Source organism: Rhineura floridana, chromosome 12 (genome assembly GCF_030035675.1).
Source record: "Rhineura floridana isolate rRhiFlo1 chromosome 12, rRhiFlo1.hap2, whole genome shotgun sequence".
Classification (NCBI taxonomy): domain Eukaryota; kingdom Metazoa; phylum Chordata; class Lepidosauria; order Squamata; family Rhineuridae; genus Rhineura; species Rhineura floridana.
In genome coordinates, this window is record NC_084491.1 from 2,632,670 (window position 1) to 2,652,930 (window position 20,261).

Sequence of the window (20,261 nt, forward strand, 5' to 3'; positions counted from 1 at the left end):
TATTCCCTTTTTCTTCTTTTGAACTTTATTGTGTGGGCTGCCAGGGGGTGGTTAGGTTTCCTTCTGCATCTTTAGCTGAAGTTGGTGCTGTTGCTGCTCAAATTAGATTAATTGGGCAGCTGGCAATAATCATACTGTGGAATCTCCAAATTATCTGAAAGAGACCTACAGCCCCAAGTCTATAATGGGAGAAAATCTCTGCACTCTTGTGCCATTTTTGCAGGTCATTCCCTTTCTGCAGCTGTCTGTGGGAAGCCTCTTAAGTCTGTATCATGATCCTCTGTTTCTTGGATTAGAGCTCAGCCCCCTGCTGTTTGCACTCCTGAAGTGATAGGAAGTTTCTGGGTCAGAAACATTTATTGAATCAGTTTCCTTATGATGAGACAGAACTGGAAACTTGCAGTGTTTTCTTTGTAATATCTACCTACAGATGGGTTCATTCTTGGGGAGCAAGCAGGCAGACAGGCAGACAGGGCTAGTGTTTCCTCAGTTCCCCCAAAGCAACAGCTTCCTCTTGGAGCCCCCACCCCGGCTCCTTCCTGCTAGCAAGAAGGACTTGTTTCTCCTTAGTAGGCTACATTCAGCTCCCTGACTGTTTTCTTTGGCCCCTCTCCCCCCCCTCCGCCAGCAAGTGAGGTGTATTCAGCAGCTAGAAGACACCATTCCTCCCCAGCCCAGCCTTGTATTTAAGCACTAGCCTGGTACCCAACGTGAGAAGGAATTTCATGGAGGTGACTTAGCAGGCTGGCCTGGCAAAAGAGGGATAGACTGCTCCATCCTCCTCTGTGGCCACCATATAAATGTAGCTAGAGAGGGGCAGGCCTTGCCATCTATCTTCTGCAAGCCCCCCAGAAGGCTAGCAACCTGTGTATGCTTGTTTGTAAGGCTGTCCCAGGCCATTAAGGATATCCATCGGGTGGAAAACCTTTTCCGGCCCGAGGGCTGCCTTCCCTAATGGACCGCCTTTAGGAACAGCATTCCATGGTGGGTGGGGCCAGGGAGAAGTGGATGGAGCCATAGAGGTGGCTCTTGCCTTTCTACAGGAGGTTATGTTTCAACCACACAAATGTCAGAAGGCTCTACGCACGCACGCATGCACACATCTCTCTTCATGCTCCATCCAGGCAAGGAAAGCACTCGAGGACTGTGGGTGTGGCATGTGACTTGGGAGGAGTCCTGAGGTCCAGATAGAGAGGTCTGGAGGGCCACATGGAGGCCTAGGGCCTGAGGTTCTTCACCCTTGATGTACATCATGTGGAGTGAGACTGCTCCTAATGCAATGCAGCCGCATAGCTGTCACAATATTCCATTTTTATGAGAAGGGGATAGGAAGACCATCCTCAGTGTGGAGACTGAACGTCTTTTTCTCCCTTTCTTTTTGTAGGGAAGCAGCTCTTCAGGTCAGCATGAACGATGGCCTCAGCTTCATCTCAAGCTCCGTCATAATCTCCAGCACACACTGTGTAAGTGACTGGCTTAGAAATCCATCCGTTGGTGTGTTAGAGTAAATATATGCATATTAGGTATGGGCTAGAATTCTGCTGCGTTCAGATTTCACCCCATGTTGGGCAATATTCCATCTCAATAAGCCCTTTTTTGCACATGCCTCTCAGCATGGTCCCTCAGTGAGGATCAATGGCAATGACCCTGTTGATTGTAATCTGAAGGCCACCCAGAGGCCGCCTGAACTGTACATCTTGGACACAAGCACAAAGCATCTGCTGAAACCTGACAAAATTACGCCCTGACACTTTTGTAACCTGATGGTAACAGTGGCATTTGCCTCTTCTTATTTAATATAGTCCATTTAGGCTGCAGCCCTACACACACTTTCCTGGGAGGAAGTCCAGTTGAACTTGATGGGGCTTCTGCGTATACATGGATAGGATGGTGCTGTTCATTTGCAGAGGGGATCATCGCAGGGTTGGTGTAGCAGCAGTTGTTGCTTCCCTTTGGCAGCTATCTCCATGGAGACTGTCACGGAGTCCCCGCTTAAGTGGGATCTTGGCCACTGGAGAACTACAAGATCTACCTGAAGAGAATCTGGGAGGGTGAGGAGTGTAAGGAAAGGGGACGCTGACCCACTAGGGCAAATGGGGCACTGCCCCACCAAGGTCAGTCTGTCCTCAGCCTGTCCCCACTTGCCTGCCTCCAAGGGGTATGGCGCTGCCTGCTACCTTCCTCCCCTCCTCAGTTGCCCTGATAGAACTCAGCAGGGAGGACGAGGATGGGGACAAAACAAGAATTAGTCAGCTCTGCCTGTCATTGTCTCCTACCAGTCATGGGCCCCAGCCATTGCTGGTAAGAAAAGGATGGCACTCTTCTGCCTTCCCTCCCCATCCTTGTGCTACTGACTTTCTTGGGTCCCATCTGTACAATCATAGGGCTTACCCACACGGGAGCATTAGTTCATATAAAAGACACTTTTTAAAACCTCTGTTTTCAATTTGCACCGTCCACAGTATGGGTTCAATTCCAGCTGCAAACACGCTGTTTTCTATTCACACTGGGATCAGTCATTTTAGGGAGGGGCTGATTGTTGCAGAGTAGCTGGAAGCTGCTTCTCAGCCCTCAGGAAACATAATGAACGAAGGGAGGAGGAGGGAGTGGGCGTGGAGAGGGGAATGATTGACACACCCACCTAAAAGCATCGGAGCAAAGTGTCTACAAGGAGGAGCACAGCTCAGTTGAAAGGGTTTTTTCATATTATCAGAGGATTGGGTTAGTACAGATTTACAGGGGGGAAACTGTGTGATATCTTCTGTTTGTCAGTAACGTCACGTGAACCATGCGAATTCAAAGGAGATGCGAGTAGCACCAAACACAAATTAAACCACCGTGTAAATGAGCCCCTAGTCCTGTATGGTACAGTTTTCAGCTGGAGATGGTCCTAGATTCTGGCCCAGAAAGGAAGAATCCTGCCGTGTCTGGGCCAACCCTGGATGTCTGGCAAACCGATGTGGTCAAGCAGTAATCAGGCAGAACGTCCCTTTAAATTATTGGGTGTTGTGCCCACGTGCAAGCAGCCAGATTAATCTCAAAGGCTTTTGTATTGGCAAACCTCATTCTTTGTCCCTTTCCAAATCTGTCCAACAAAACTGTCTCATGGTGTTATGTAGATTCTCAAAACCAGAGGCCAAGTTATATAATACCTTTGTGGGCAGACTGTGGAGCTGCAATCCCCAAATGTTAATGCTTGGGGATTAGAGAAAATTGGTGTGTGTGTGTCGTCATTTTGTTTTAAAAATGTATCCAGCAAAATAGCTTGGAGTCACCAGGATCCTTGACATGATGAATGCGTGTTGGTTTCTACAGCTGTCAAGTACGTCACTTTCTGCAATGCAAAGGCAACAGATTATGCTTTTCTGTCATTTTCTGCCTTCCCTAGAAGTGTTTAATACTTCAGTTTAAGTGTTTGGTGGTAACTGGATGGCAAAGGGCCCGTTTTCTTGTTATTTTCTTGGGAGAAATCTCACGGCAACATGAAATTCTGGCTGTCTTGCCCCTTCCCCTTTCCAACTTCAGGAGGGAAAGCAGTGATTGAGCCGCCTGTGCCACGTTTGTATGAATCAGTGTCTCCCCAGCTACAGGATCAGCAAGGACTTGTGGACTGGGAACCTTCTGGTCTGGGCCCTCTAATCGTAAATGGAGGGAAGGTGTGAGCACTGAGGCAGACAAATCTGCCAAATTACTCAGGGTGGTAAAAACAAAAAGAAACTGCCAGGAGCTCTAAAAGGAGCTCTCCAAACTGGGCGAACGGGCAGGAAAATAGCAGGTGCGCTTCAGCATAGAAAGTGATGAACACTCAGGCAAGAAGTCCTAACCAAATAATATAACAATAGGGTCTGAACTGTGACTGGCCAAGAAAGAGACTTTGGATTCATAGTGGATAGCTGAATGAAGATGTCGGATGTGAAAAAAGCAAAGGAATGGAAAATAAAACCATTGGTCCATCCAGCTCTCTGAGGTTTAAGATAGAAGCCTTTTTCTGGCTGTTCCTACTGATGCCAGAAATTGAACCTCAGACCTTTTGCAAAACACGTGCTCTAGTACTGAGTTATGACATGTCCCCTAATCAACCCTTACTTTTTTTTTTTTTAAAAAAGTTACACTCTTCAATATATTTGCTTTGTTTTATTGTTCCCCATTAAGTCCTCTTCTCCTCAACCACCACTTAAGACTGCAATCCTAATCTACACACACACATCCTAACCCCCCCATACCCGGCAGGGCTTTATGGAGAGGCAGGACCACAGCCGCACCCACGGCCCCACTGCACACAATGGCTGAGGCAAAACGAGGAGGCAGTAAGATCACAGCACAAGCCTGGCATAATGGATCGGGCACGAAAATAATAAGCGCTTCCTTTCAGTTTCATTTTTTCATTTTATGAACAGATGAAAGCTTACTCCCGCTGTCAAGATTTTAAATTGTTCACAAAGTCTCAACATTCCCTTAAAACATATTGTGATCACAAAAAGAGGATGGGCCCTAAAAATATCAAGTGTCAAAGGCCAGGGTAAAGAGGTGTGTCTTTAGCAGATGACAGAAACCATCTAATGAAGATGCCACGTGTGCCTCTGTGGGGAGGGATGTTTCATTTGGGTACTGGTTCAAGAAGTATGAATTAGGTAAACAAATCTGAATTTCCCCCCCCATCCGTCTCTAAGATGGAGTCTATGGAGGTTGTACAGCCAGAGTAGAGCAATGCCTTTCTTAGGGCAAACTGAAGCCTCATAAAGTCATGAGCAAGCATGAGTTATCTAGAACTTTTCTTCAGGTTGGATGTAAAGAAGGGCAAGTACATTATGTTGAAGCCCTGATGTCTGATTTGTTTGTAGCAGTCTTAGGACATAGTGCAGGGAGTATTAGATCCAGCCTTTGCGAGCCTGGTGCCTTCCCTGCAGATGTTTTGGACTACAAGTCCCATCAGGAGGCAGGGAACAGATTTCAGGCTGTACCAAGGACTACTGGGATGACGATACTATAAAAGATGTGTCAGTTCCTCCTTTCTGAAGGAAGGGTGGGGTATAAATTTGATAAACAATAATGAAAGGTGGAGGGAAGGGGAACATTCACTTTTCTCAGTGACCTTCCGTTTTTCGCTATATGTTGTGCATGTCCCTCAGTCGGACGTCTGTCCTCCTTTTCTGCATGCTGATGTTTGGAAGAGAAGGAGGGGATGTCGTGGCCCTCCCCTCCCTGAGCCATGTGCAGGAGGGCAACTTTTGTCCTGGTTTCTTTTTCCCATGCAGCTTTATAATCTTGGAGTAAATTGTTTGTCTGCAGGCTTTTTAGCCTGTTGAATTGTAGGAGTTCATTTCAGTGCAAGGAAAGATGTTGCTCCCTGCAGCAGCTCTGAAACCTGAATCACCAGCAGAGCTCTTCTGTAATTCTCCATGGGTGCCATGACATCATGTGGCTTTGCCCTAAACAATATTTTGCCTGCATCATAAGGATCAGGCTGGGTTTCCTTTCTTTTGAGCTTTCATAGGGAGCAGCAGGCTTTATTTCAGTGGATTCTCAAGTGATGAGTCAGGACTTGCCATAGTTTGGAGATGCTTTGTCAATTGGGGCTCATTCACATGGGAGCTGAACTTCGCAGTAGAGATGCAGCTTTTGCCATCATGATAGATTTATAAGGTTCACACTTCCTACCTTCAAATTTGCTGTTTTCCTTCCACACAAGTAGGTGTTCCTCTGGAAAGGTTTAGTATCACTGTTTCCTTGTGCCCCCACCCCTAATTTCACCTGTTTACTTCCTCTGGAGTATAGATATTGCTAATGGAGAAGTGGAGAGGGTTTTTTGGTCAGTTTCATCGTTTCTTGTCAATTGCACGCCTCTCAGGCTTAGGCCAGGAGAGCAATGGGGTGCAATTGACATGAAACTGTATGAAACTGAATAGAGAAGTGAGTGAAAGGCAAAGTAGGCAGCAGCTGCCCTAGCTTTTGCAGATGGCAGAGAGAGAAGGAGCTGGCGATGGGGCATAAGAAAGCCCACCCACTAAAAAAACATGTAGGCAAAGCGCCTACATGGAGTAGCACAGTGAAGCTGAGACGGTTTTTCCTTTCCTTTTCGCATTAGAATTGGATTGGGTTGATATGGGAAAACTGTGTGATAGCTGCTGATTGCCTGCAACATCATGTGAACTGCACAAATTAAATGGGGATGCAAGTAGCACCAATCTCACAGTAAGTCGCCGTGTGAATGAGCCCTTGGTCTATTGACTGCCAAGGATCTTTCTCAGGGCACAACTCCCCCCTCCTTTGGACAAAGGGACCCTTCTCAGACTCCTGGATTGACTTGGCCAAAGGTTCCAACATGTCCAGTGGTGGCTGCTAATTTTTGAAATGCAAAACACTCTCCCTGTCTTTCCTTTTGTACAATCCAGAATCATACCTTGAAACTCAAGGTGGCTTTTAAATCAGGGCAAAAAACCAAAAAATAATCAACTAGTAATTAAAAAAAAAGCAGGTAAAAACCAAGGAGGCGGCGAACAATTTCCCAAAAGTGTTATCTTTTGGCACTTCAAAGACTAATTTATTATGGCACAAATTTATTTATTATTAAGATTAATTTATTATGGTTCTTGCTTGGACTAGAACCTACTCAGCAGGTATGTGCCTTTTCAGACATGACAAGGAACTGTGATTTGCAGAGCGGAAGATCCCAGTGCCAAAGCCAGCAAGTGAGGAGAGGACAGTAAGCAAGGGAGGGAGGACTGTGCAGACCCATTGCCCATTTTCAGTATAATAAGCTATGGTTTATTAAACATGGAACATTCCATCTGAGCCACCCTTAGAGTTCTGCATCATCCACATATTGATGACAACAACTAGCTCGAAACCACTGGATGATCTCCCCCAACACTTTCATGTCAATGTGGAACTGACAAGGGGACAAGATGGAACCACATGGGACGCCATCCACCAAAAGCCAGTGTTGAGTAGGGGTCTTCTAGCACAATTTTCTGGAATTTCCCTTCCAGGAAAGACTGGAGCTACTGCAGTATGACATCCTCCCCCCAGTCTTAGCAAGGAGATCTAGAAGGATGGCATGACTGGCGGGATTAAAAGCTATTCTGCCCAGTATTGCTGTCCCTGAGCCGAGCCCAAGCCGCTCATCCAATCTCCACTGTTCCTTTGTGACCAGTAGTGTTCTGGCTCTGTTGCAGCTTCCAGTCCAGCAGCCTTTTGATCACCCTGGCAGGGAGCAGTTAGAGCTCCAGGGGTTGGGGAAGGGGCCTGTCAGGCAAGATACCCTCAGTCAGCCGCCCCCACTACTGGCAAGCAAGTGAGAGAGCAGATGACGGCAACGCCAGCTCCTCCTCCTCCTCGCCAACACGGCTTGCTCTCTCACCTACCTGTTCAGTCTGAGAGAAAGGGGACTCTGGCAGGGGGCAGTGGAGACGTGGCACCCTCTTCAGTACCCAAAGCTGCCGACTCCTGATGCTGTCTTCCTGCACCCCCTGGGAAGGCCAGTTCCCCCCCCATCCTCCCAGGTCACTTCCTGGCCAAGGCAGGCGGGAGTAGGGGTAGGGGGAAAAAACCATCAGACGAAGATGCTTTTGAAGCGAGTGTCTAGAAAAAGCTGCCTGACCATGACCCAGATCAGGGGAAAATATTTGCCTGTATGAGTTGAGTACTCATCTGCAGCCAGGACTGGCACGAGCAGTCTATGAATTCCTGGCCCCTGTTGCTTTGCAAACAATCCCTGTGGACAGTGTCCCTTTCTGGATGCAAGATAAGCATCTCTAGTCTGGCAAAACAATAAAAGAATGAATGAAATGTATATTTACATAAAAGTGGGCAGGGCTGAGATTTATTTTATAGCTGAGTCTTGTATGTACTTCTGTTGCTCAGAAAGTTTTGGAAACTTTTACATCCTAGAAATAGTACTTTTTTGTTCTTCTGACTGAATTTTGGTGCACCAGTGAAGTCTGATTAATTTTTTAACTTCATCAGGAGAGCTCTAAACTGAATCCTAAGGGGGAGGGAGACGTAAACGTGGCAGTAATGACTGATAAAGGCTTATGCACAGTAACAGGAATGGAGAGAATGGCTTTAATGGGGCCCAATAATAGTCTTCATAAAAATGTAGGAAGGAAGCCAGACCATAAATCACATGGTCTTCAATATCTGTATACTAATGCCCAGAGTATGGGCAACAAACATCAAGAGCATCTGGATTAAAATAAAGGGGCAAGGAATAAAAGGAACATGGTGGTTGGAGTCTACTACCAACCACCCAATCAAGGAGAAGACAAGGATGAATCTTTTGAAAAGCAAATTGCCAATGTTTTGAGGAGGCATGATGTTAGTAATGGGGGACTTCAGTTATGCCAATATGTGTTGGGAGACAAATTCTGCCAAAACACAGCTCTTCCAAAAAATTCCTGACTTGTGTTGGAGATAACTTTCTCCTACAGAAAGTGGAGGAAGCAACTAGAGGATCAGCTATCCCTGACTTGATTCTAACCAATAGAGATGACTAGGTGGATGAAGTGGCAGTTACAGGAACTCTGGGGGAAAGTGACCATGCTATACTAGCGCTCTTGATTTTAAAGGAAGCAAAAGCTGAGAATAGCTATATGTGTACCCTGGACTTCAGGAAAGCTAATTTTAATAAACTCAGAAGTATGATAAGTAAGGTCCTATCCCAAGTGCCCCTAATGAGTCCAAGATGGGTGGGAGTTTCTAAAAAAGGAAATTCTCAAGGCACAATTATAAACAATTCCAACAAGGAAAAAGGTGGAAGACAGCAGAAGAAGCTAATGTGGCTTCACAAAAAGCTTTGAGATGACCTGAAAACAAAAAAGGACTCATATAGGAAGTGGAATGAAGGCCAGGCCAGAAAGGAAGAGTACAGAAAGGTAGCACGGAATTGCGAGGATGGCGTCAGGAAGGCTAAAGCTGAGGTTAACGAGAGATGCTAAAAGCAACAAAAAAGCTTTCTTCAGGCACATCCATAGTAAAAACATTACTATCTTTTCGGCGCCAGGTTAAAACTTTCCTCTTTTCCCAGGCATTTTAGTTTTTTAGTATTTTCGTATTTTAGTTTGTGTAAAAAGGTTTACATTTTGAATTTGACTTTTGGGCTTTTAATACTGTTTTAAATATGTGTTTATTGTATTTTTGCTGATTGTTGTGAACCGCCCAGGGAGCTTTGGCTATGGGCGGTATATAAATTTAATAAAATGAAAAAAAATGAAGTGAAAAGACAGAGAAAGGAATTGGTGGTTCAGCTACTCAATGAGGATGGCAAAATGATAACAGATGGCAAAGAAAAGGCAGAAGTGCTCAGTTCCTACTTTGGCTCAGTCTTCTCCTGGCAAACATGAAGTACAAGCTGAAGGGGCAGGATTGCAGCTTGAGATTGCTAGACAAATGGTCAAGGAATACCTGATCACTCTGAATGAGTTCAGATCTGCAGGGCCCAACAAACTGCATCCTAGAGTATTGAAGGAACTGGCTGAAGAACTCTCGGAACCGACGACCCTAATGAGTCCAAGATGGGTGGGAGTTTCTAAAAAAAGAAATTCTGAAGGCACAATGGCAAAGCACTCCAACAAGGAAAAAGGTGGAAGACAGCAGAAGAAGCCAATGTGGCTTCACAGAAAGCTTAGAGATGACCTGAATACAAAAAAGGGCACATATAGGAAGTGGAAGGAAGGCCAGACTACAACGAAAGAGTACAGACAGGTAGCATGGGATGGCATCAGGAAGGCTAAAGCTAAGAATGAGCTGAGGGTAGCGAGGGATGCTAAAAGCAACAAAAAAGCTTTCTTCACCTACATCCATAGTAAAAGACAAAGAAAAGAAATGGTGGTACTCAATGAGAATGGCAAATTGATGACAAAGAAAAGGCAGAAAATGCTCAATTCCTACTTTGGCTCAGTCTTCTGCCAAAAGAGGGTCTATGACCCTTCCAGGAAACATGAAGTTGAAGGGGCAGGATTGGAGCTTGAGATTGCTAGACAAATGGTCAAGGAATACCTAATCACTCTGAATGAGTTCAAATCTGCAGGGCCCAACAAACTGCATCCTAGAGTATTGAAGGAACTGGCTGAAGAACTCTCGGAACCACTGTCTATTATCTTCGTGGAATCATAGAGGATGGGTGTAGTGCTGGATGACTAAAGGAGAGCTAATGTCCCTGTCTTCAAAAAGGAGGAACTACAGACCAATCAGCCTGACATCAATCCCTGGGAAAATTCTGGAGCAGATTATAAACCGATCAATCTGTAAGCACCTTGAAAACAATGCAGTGATTATTAGAAGCAAACAACGATTTATCAAGAACAAATCCTGCCGGACTAATCTTATCTCATTTTTTTATCCGGTAGCCTCTGCGGTAGACTTAGGGAATGCTGTGGTCATAATATATCTTGACTTCAGCAAAGCTGTTGACAAAGTGCCCCATAATATTCTGATTAGCAAGCTAGCTAAATGTGGGCTGGATGGAACAACTATCAGGTGGATCTACAGTGGCTACAGAATCATACTCAAAGAGTGCTTATCAGTGGTTCCTTCTCAAACTGGGGGGAAGTAACACGTGGGGCACCACAGGGCTCAGTTCTGGGCCCAGTGCTCTTCAACATCTTTATTAATCACTTGGATGAGGAGGTGCAAGGAATGCTTATCAACTTGGCTAATGATACAAAATTGGGAGGGATGATTAATACCTTGGAAGGCAGAAACACAATTCAAAGGGATCTTGATAGGCTGGCACGTTGGGCTGAAAACAACAGAATGAAATTTAACAGGGTAAGTGCAAAATTCTACACATAGGAAAAAGAAACCAAATGCATAGTTATAAGATGGGGGATACTTGGCTCAGCAATATTATATGGGAGAAGGATCTTGGGATTGTTGTTGATCACAAGCTGAATATGAGCAAACAGTGTGATGTGGCTGCAAAAAAGGCAAATGTTATGCTGCATTAACAGAAGTATAGTTTCCAAATTGTGTGAAGTACTAGTTCTCCTCTATTTGGCAATGGTTAGGCCTCATCTTGGGTATGGCATCCAGTTCTAGACAACACACTTTAAGAAGGATGCAGACAAACTGGAACAGGTTCAGAGGAGGGCAGCAAGGATTATCAGAGGACTGGAAAGAAAGATGTATGAGGAGAGATTGAAAGAAGTTGACATGTTTAGTCTTGAGAAGAGAAGACTGAAGGGACTCATGGTTGCACTCTTCAAGTACTTGAAAGGCTGTCACACAGAGGAGGGCGAGGATCTCTTCTCGATCGTCCCAGAGTGCAGGACATGGGATAATGGGCTCAAGTTACAGGAAGCCAGATTTCAGCTGAACATCAGGGGAAAAGTCCTAAATGTTAGAGCAATGTAGCAATGGACCCAATGACCTGGGGAGGTGGTGAGCTCTCCAACCCTGGAGGCATTCAACAGGCAGCTGGACAGCCACCTGTTGGAGATGCTTTAAGTTGGATTCTTGCATTGAGGAAGGGGTTGGACCCAATGGCCTTCCAACGCAATGATTCTATGATTCTATGATGGTGATGATTAGTTTATTTGTTTACTGCCTAAGATGATTCACATTATAAAGCATACAGTACAATACATTATTAAACTCAGTCAGAGTTAAAACAAAAACTAACCTCCATTTGTCCTTCCCAGAGTGCTGGCCAGTGTCTCCAAGAATACTCAGAGTGCGCCTCAAAGCTGGCAAGAAGAGGAAGGGTTTTAGCTGGAGCCAAAAGACAGACAGTGTTGGTTTCAGCCAAAGTTCAGGTGTGGACGGTGCTTCCTAATCAGGTTGCCATTGCCTAGAAAGCCATCTGTTGGGTCATAGACACCCCCCCACCTCTCCCATCAGTGTGAATGCCATGCGCGCTGTGCGTGCATGCCCGCCATCACCTAAGTTGGCGGTTGGGGATTCCCGAAGAGGCTGACGTCCCCACCACCATCTTGGTTGGTAGCAGGCATGTGCGCTATGTGCACACATCATTCACACACTATGAGAGGTAAGTGGGACATGCCTGTGGGCTTATTGCAGCCCGTGCAGTCTGTATTGGGGGGAGTGCCTGGGAGCTCCCCCTCCGCAATCCGCCACAGGGTTAGCTCCGTATCACCTGTATGGGGGGGTGTTGGGCTATGGTGCTGTGAGCCCAGGGCCAGCTGCTACCTAAGGGCCCAGTCGTGCCTGGCACCGGCCCTGGCCATGCAGGCCATTAGGAAGAGCCTCATTACCTTCCAAGAACAGATGCGAGAAAGGGGGCACCTCCAGCCTGCTGCTAACTGGCTCCGCTCAGCAAGTGTGTAGAGTTGCCCAAGGGGGGCTGCTAGGGCAGGCTTGAGAGGACGTGGGGCACAGGCCCATGAGGCAAATGTGAGTGATAACACTTGCATATGATAATCAAGATGTGAAAGTGCACCATTAGGCTGGCTGTCAGAAGGAAAGCCATGTTGTACGCAAAGTTTTAAAACAGATTTATTTTTTTTTAAGTAGGGAAGGGCAGAAAATTCAGGGCTGGGTGCAAAAGATCCAGGACTGGAGGCTGCATGCCCCCCCACCAACAGTGTCCCAGAGTCACACAAGTGAGTCTGTGTACTAGGGTGAGAAGAACTAGGACTTTCCACCCTAGTCCACGGATTTACAATATTCTCTGAGCAGTTGCCTTCTTTTTCAGCCACTTGTCAACAACGTTTGCCTAGAGAGGGTGAGGCAGCTCAGAGAAATTCCTGAAATAGCTTTAAGGCCCATGTCATCCTGTCACATTCCAAGCTGGTGTTGCCACATGGCAGGGTCCCAGAGTGCAACTGTTGGGGGGCGGGGAGCTTGAAGCATTATTTGCTGCTCCGGAGCTGAAAGGCCACCACACTTTATGATCTGCTGAACAAATTTGGCTGTTTTTTGTTCGTTTTGCATCATTACTAAAAGCTGCAAAACTTCTCTCGTGAGAGGCAACAATAGAGCTGAAGAAATAAAGGTATACAGTATGAGAAGCAATGCTTAAAACATCCTTAGAAACTATTGTCCAAGCCATCATATAAAGCAAAGGTAGCCACACGGGTCCATAACGCCCTCCCCCTCTGAAATCCATAGTTGGGCGCTGTTGGTTCTAATAAAGGTCAGCTCAACTGTGGATTCAGTGTTAAAGCCAATTGTTTGTCTCCAGCCTTGAAGTACAATCTTGTATCTCTATGCTGGTCCCATTTCAGTTGCGTATTCAGTTTAGTCATCTCCCACCTTGCACTTGACTTCCAACTGCCTATGGAAGATAACGGGACCTTTGTGTTGTGAAGCGCTGGCAGCACCGCTTTCTGCATAGGTTGGAGGTGCCTAAGAAGATGAACATGGAAGTTGTTTGCTAAATGACGTCCCCAGCTGTTATGGTTGCTGGTGGAAACTCTGACTTCTGGTGTGAGGCGGAATTGAAATGCTTTTACAGAGAGCATTAAGGCAAGCCGCTGCGTTGGCAACGCTTGGAGAAAAACCTGATGACATCTCACCCAGTGGGCATCTCCCCCTTAATTTATTAATGGGGAGTCGTTGGTATGAACCAGGCGGACAGGAGTCTAAATGCTCACTGGCTTTGTGCACAGAATGTTTAATTAGCCATAGCTGGTTGCTTGCAAAACTGCAATGGTGCTGTGATGCCATTTCTGGCTTCCAGCATGGTTTCAGTCCAGTACTTCCAGTACTTTCCATCTGAGAATTCCTGCTTCATTTATTTTAAGAGGGCAAGGTTTTAGTTCTTAAGTTTTAAAAAGTTGAAGGCATCTGGAATCTACTAAAGGCCCCGTGACCATCTTCAGCTCCCACGTGCCATATAGTGCCAGGGGGAACCGCAGTACAGAGGAAACAATAGTGGAAGAAACTTTGTTGTTGTTGTTATGATGATGATGATGATGATGATTGATGATGATGTTTGTGTCTATGCTGCCTTTTGGCTAAAAGGCACTCAAGGCGGCTTACAAGAATATAGAAATACATATCAATAAAAACAGTACAATTTACAAAAATTAAATAACAAGGTAATAACATTATTAAAAAGCACCAATAACAACTTTCAATGAAAATACAATAACAAATCACTCTTTCCTAATAAATTCTTAACAATTAGACAATGTCTACTAGTTCACACATGTGCACCCCATCCCCACCCACCTGTTGGAGGAATCCAACACTCACCCACCCAGCACAAAGGGGGTTTCAATTCAGAAAGGCAAAATTACCACAAGCCAAACCAAAAGTGCCAGACACTTGGAAAAAGTCCTGGTATACTAGTGTCTATATGCTAATGCTAGAAGCCTCCAAGCCAAGATGGGAGAACTGGGGTGCTTGGTCTTGGAGGGCAGCATTGATAGAGTGGGCATAACGGAAACCTAGTGGAATGGAGAGAACCAGTGGACCACAGTTATCCCTGGATATAAACTCTATAGGAAGGACGTATCGGAGATAATGTCGCTCTGTACATGAAATAAGGCATTGAGTCCAGCAAGCTGGAAGTGGCAGACTACTCCACAGAATTGTGTGGGTGGTGATACTGGGCCCTAAGAATAATTTAGTACCGGGGATGTGCTATGGTCCCCCTGATCAAAATGCTCAGGGAGATCTTGAGATGAGACATGAAATGGAAGAAGCATCCAAACTAGGAAACGGTGTAGCATTGGGTGACTTCAACTACCCTGACAAAGACTGGCTGCATATGTGTTCTGGTCACGACAAAGAAGCAACATTTCTAGATACCCAAAATGACAGTGCCCTAGAACAGTTGCTCATGGAACTGACCAGAGGGACGGCAACCCTGGACTTACCCAGGACCTAGTGTGCGATGTAAGTGTTGTTGAACCTATTGGGAGCAATGACCCTAGTGCTATTACAGTTAACATAAATGTAAATAGCCAATTGCCAAGAAAATCCAACGCGGTTACTTTTGACTTCAAAAGAGGAAACTTCCCCAAACTGAGGAAACTGGTAAAAATAAAATTGAAAGACAAAGTCCAGAGGTTCAAATTGCTCCAAAATGTTGGGAGTTGTTTAAAAACACAATATTCAAAGCTCAACTGGAGTGTTTACCAGAGATCAGGAAAAGTACCTCCAAGGCCAAGAGGAAGCCAGCATGGTTAATGAGCAGAGTAAAAAAAAAAACTAGTTGGTTAAGTAGCAGAAAGCAGGGAGAATGAATAAATGGACAGTTCTCCCAATGGAGGGCTGTAGAAAGTGGAGTTCCCCAAGGATCGGTATTGGGACCTGGGCTTTTTAACTTGTTCATAAACAATCTAGAATTAGGAGTGAGCAGTGAAGTGGCCAAGTTTGCTGATGATCCTAAATTGTTCAGGGTTGTTAAAACAAAAAGGGATTGTGAAGAGCTGCAAAAGTACCTCTCCAAACTGAGTGAATGGATGGTACAATGGAAAATGAAATTGTAAACAAGTGTAAAGTATATGCATATTGGAGCAAAAAATCTTAATTTCACATATATGCTCATGGGGTCTGAACTGATGGTGACTGAGCAGGAACGAGACTTTGGGGTTGTAATGGATAGCTTGATGAAGATGTCGACCCAGTGTGCAGCAGCTGTGAAAAAGACAAATTCCATGCTAGGGATCATTAGGAAAGGTACTGAAAATAAAACTGCTGATATCATAACACTGTTGTATAAATCTACAGTGGTGTTGCATTTGGAATAGTGTGTACAATTCTGGTTGTCTTACCTCAAAAAGGATATTGTGGAGTTGGAAAAGGATGAGAAAAGGGCAACCAGAATGATCAAGGGTTTGGAGTGATTCCCTTATGAGGAAAGGTTGCAGCATTGGAGGCTTTTTAGTTTAGAGAAAAGGCGGGTCAGAGGAGACATGATAGAAGTGTATAAAATTATGCATGGCATTGAGAAAGTGGACTAGAGAAAAGTTTTTCTCCCTCATAACATTATAACTCGTGGACATCAATGAAGCTGAATGTTGGAAGATTCTGGACACACAAAAGAGAGTACTTCTGCACGCAGCACATAGCTAAACTATGGAATTCGCTCCCTCAAGAGGCAGTGATGGCCACCACCCTGGATAGGTTTAAAGATGATTGGACAAATTCATGGAGGAAAAGGCTATAAGAACATAAGAACATAAGAAGAGCCTGCTGGATCAGGCCAGTGGCCCATCTAGTCCAGCATCCTGTTCTCACAGTGGCCAACCAGGTGCCTGGGGGAAGCCCGCAAGCAGGACCCGAGTGCAAGAACACTCTCCCCTCCTGAGGCTTCCGGCAACTGGTTTTCAGAAGCATGCTGCCTCTGACTAGGGTGGCAGAGCACAGCCATCATGGCTAGTAGCCATTGATAGCCCTGTCCTCCATGAATTTGTCTAATCTTCTTTTAAAGCCATCCAAGCTGGTGGCCATTACTGCATCTTGTGGGAGCAAATTCCATAGTTTAACTATGCGCTGAGTAAAGAAGTACTTCCTTTTGTCTGTCCTGAATCTTCCAACATTCAGCTTCTTTGAATGTCCACGAGTTCTAGTATTATGAGAGAGGGAGAAGAACTTTTCTCTATCCACTTTCTCAATGCCATGCATAATTTTATACACTTCTATCATGTCTCCTCTGACCCGCCTTTTCTCTAAACTAAAAAGCCCCAAATGCTGCAACCTTTCCTCGTAAGGGAGTCGCTCCATCCCCTTGATCATTCTGGTTGCCCTCTTCTGAACCTTTTCCAACTCTAGAATATCCTTTTTGAGATGAGTCGACCAGAACTGTACACAGTATTCCAAATGCGGCCGCACCATAGATTTATACAACGGCATTATGATATCGGCTGTTTTATTTTCAATACCTTTCCTAATTATTGCTAGCATGGAATTTGCCTTTTTCACAGCTGCCGCACACTGGGTCGACATTTTCATCGTGCTGTCCACTACAACCCCGAGGTCTCTCTCCTGGTCGGTCACCGCCAGTTCAGACCCCATGAGCATATATGTGAAATTAAGATTTTTTGCTCCAATATGCATAATTTTACACTTGTTTATATTGAATTGCATTTGCCATTTTTCCGCCCATTCACTCAGTTTGGAGAGGTCTTTTTGGAGCTCTTCGCAATCCCTTTTTGTTTTAACAACCCTGAACAATTTAGTGTCATCAGCAAACTTGGCCACTTCACTGCTCACTCCTAATTCTAGGTCATTAATGAACAATTGAAAAGTACAGGTCCCAATACCGATCCCTGAGGGACTCCACTTTCTACAGCCCTCCATTGGGAGAACTGTCCGTTTATTCCTACTCTCTGCTTTCTGCTTCTTAACCAATTCCTTATCCACAAGAGGACCTCTCCTCTTATTCCATGACTGCTAAGCTTCCTCAGAAGCCTTTGGTGAGGTACCTTGTCAAACGCTTTTTGAAAGTCTAAGTACACTATGTCCACTGGATCACCGCTATCTATATGCTTGTTGACACTCTCAAAGAATTCTAATAGGTTACTGAGACAGGACTTTCCCTTGCAGAAGCCATGCTGGCTCTGCTTCAGCAAGGCTTGTTCTTCTATGTGCTTAGTTAATCTAGCTTTAATAATACTTTCTACCAGTTTTCCAGGGACAGAAGTTAAGCTAACTGGCCTGTAATTTCCGGGATCCCCTCTGGATCCCTTTTGGAAGATTGGCGTTACATTTGCCACTTTCCAGTCCTCAGGCACGGAGGAGGACCCGAGGGACAAGTTACATATTTTAGTTAGCAGATCAGCAATTTCACCTTTGAGTTCTTTGAGAACTCTCGGGTGGATGCCATCCGGGCCCGGTGATTTGTCAGTTTTTATATTGTCCATTAAGCTTAGAACTTCCTCTCTCATTACCACTATTTGTCTTAGTTCCTCAGAATCCCTTCCTGCAAATGTTAGTTCAGGTTCAGGGATCTGCCCTATATCTTCCACTGTGAAGACAGATGCAAAGAATTCATTTAGCTTCTCTGCAATCTCCTTATCGTTCTTTAGTACACCTTTGACTCCCTTATCATCCAAGGGTCCAATCGTCTCCCTAGATGGTCTCCTGCTTTGAATGTATTTATAGAATTTTTTGTTGTTGGTTTTTATGTTCTTAGCAATGTGCTCCTCAAATTCTTTTTTAGCATCCCTTATTGTCTTCTTGCATTTCTTTTGCCAGAGTTTGTGTTCTTTTTTATTTTCTTCATTCGGACAAGACTTCCATTTTCTGAAGGAAGACTTTTTGCCTCTAAGAGCTTCCTTGACTTTGCTCGTTAACCATGCTGGCATCTTCTTGGCCCTGGCGGTACCTTTTCTGATCTGCGGTATGCACTCCAGTTGAGCTTCTAATATAGTGTTTTTAAACAACTTCCAAGCATTTTCGAGTGATGTGACCCTCTGGACTTTGTTTTTCAGCTTTCTTTTTACCAATCCCCTCATTTTTGTGAAGTTTCCTCTTTTGAAGTCAAATGTGACCGTGTTGGATTTTCTTGGCAATTGGCCAGTTACATGTATGTTTAATTTAATAGCACTGTGGTCACTGCTCCCAATCGGTTCAACAACACTTACATCTCGCACCAGGTCCCGGTCCCCACTGAGGATTAAGTCCAGGGTTGCCGTCCCTCTGGTCGGTTCCATGAACAACTGATCTAGGGAATAGTCGTTTAGAATATCTAGAAACTTTGCTTCTTTGTCATGACTGGAACACATATGCAGCCAATCTATGTCCGGGTAGTTGAAGTCACCCATTACTACCACATTTCCTAGTTTGGATGCTTCCTCAATTTCATATCTCATCTCCAGGTCTCCTTGAGCATTTTGATCAGGGGGACGATAGATCGTTCCCAGTATTAAGTCCCTCCTGGGGCACGGTATCACCACCCACAACGATTCTATGGAGGAGTCTGCCTCTTTTGGGGTTTCGAGCTTGCTGGATTCAATGCCTTCTTTCACGTATAGAGCCACTCCGCCACCAATACGTCCTTCCCTGTCCTTCCGATATAGTTTATATCCAGGGATAACCGTATCCCACTGGTTTTCTCCATTCCACCAGGTCTCCGTTATGCTCACTATATCAATGCTCTTCTCTAAGACCAAGCACTCCTGTTCTCCCATCTTGGTTCGCAGGCTCCTAGCATTAGCGTACAGGCACTTGTAAGCAGTGTCTCTCTTCAAGTGTCTTTGGCACTTGTGGTTAGGCCTGTGGTAATTTTGCTCTTCTGAATTTATATCCTGTGTCCCTGCTCTCACAATGCCTACTTCTAGGCCTACCCCTTTTAAAATTTCATCATTTTTTTGGTTTTTATCCCAGGGGGGAGGTTTATTCCGAACCGGACCTTTCTCAGCTCCTGTCGGGTTTCCCCCCTCAGTCAGTTTAAAAGCTGCTCTGCTACCTTTTTAATTTTAAGTGGCTACTAGCCATGATGGCTGTACTCTACCACCATAGTCAAAGGCAGTTGCCAGGAGCCACAGGAGAGGCGAGTGCTCTTGCACTCAGGTCCTGCTTGTGGGCTTTCCTTTGGGGCATCCAGTTGGCCACTGTGAGAACAGGATGCTGGACTAGATGGGCCACTGGCCTGACCCAGCAAGATCTTATGTTCTTATGTTTGCATTGCTCTGCAAAGCAGGAATTGTGGGAGTAGTGTTATCTGGAATCTCAGAGTTGGAGATGGAGAAATATTGGTTTCTCTTCATAGTTTGCACCCTAAACATAATGACTTAGATTTGTATTCAGCTAAGTCCTACTCAGAGTAGACACATGGAAATAAACAAAACTTAGTTCACCATGTGTATTAACTTCAATGGGTCTACTCTGAGTAGGAGTAGTATTGAATACCACCCTTAATAGTGCTTTGCCTTCCACTTAACACAGTTCGTTTCCACTGAGGGCATTTGGTTCATCTTGTTCTAGGAACTGGGCAGGCCCTTTTGGCCTAGCATGAAGCCTTGTAACACTCTGGTCTTGCCTTGTGTCATACTTGGAGGTACCACCAGGCAATTCTCAGGATCTTATGCTGTAGGGAGCCTCTCAGGGAGAAGCCTAGACTGCCACAAGCCTCCTCCCTGGCATCTAGTTTTCTATGTGCATTGAGATTTTTTTTAATTCATGGAAGTATTCAGCCATGCATTTGGAGTCTTTACACATGACAGTAGATGAGTTGAGAATGGATGCAATATCTTCCACTGCAAAATCATCAGCATTCCAAGCTTCAGTGCCGTAATAATTTTTTCCATTCCACACAGACTGCTCTGTATCATTTTCCATATGGTCTTCTGCTACTGGGCAGCATAAACTAGGTAGATAAGAAGTTCAGAATATATCCCCCATCTCAA

General features: G+C 45.1%; 1 protein-coding gene across 1 annotated transcript in view; it reads left to right on the forward strand.

Moving 5' to 3' along the window:
- ANTXR1 (ANTXR cell adhesion molecule 1) overlaps nucleotides 1-20,261 on the forward strand; it is a 206,328-nt gene that overhangs the window by 101,288 nt on the left and 84,779 nt on the right. Inside the window, exon 12 of the mRNA XM_061592451.1 lies at nucleotides 1,385-1,463. Within this exon, the coding sequence (XP_061448435.1) occupies nucleotides 1,385-1,463 (79 nt within the window). The remainder of the gene's footprint in view (nucleotides 1-1,384; nucleotides 1,464-20,261) is intronic.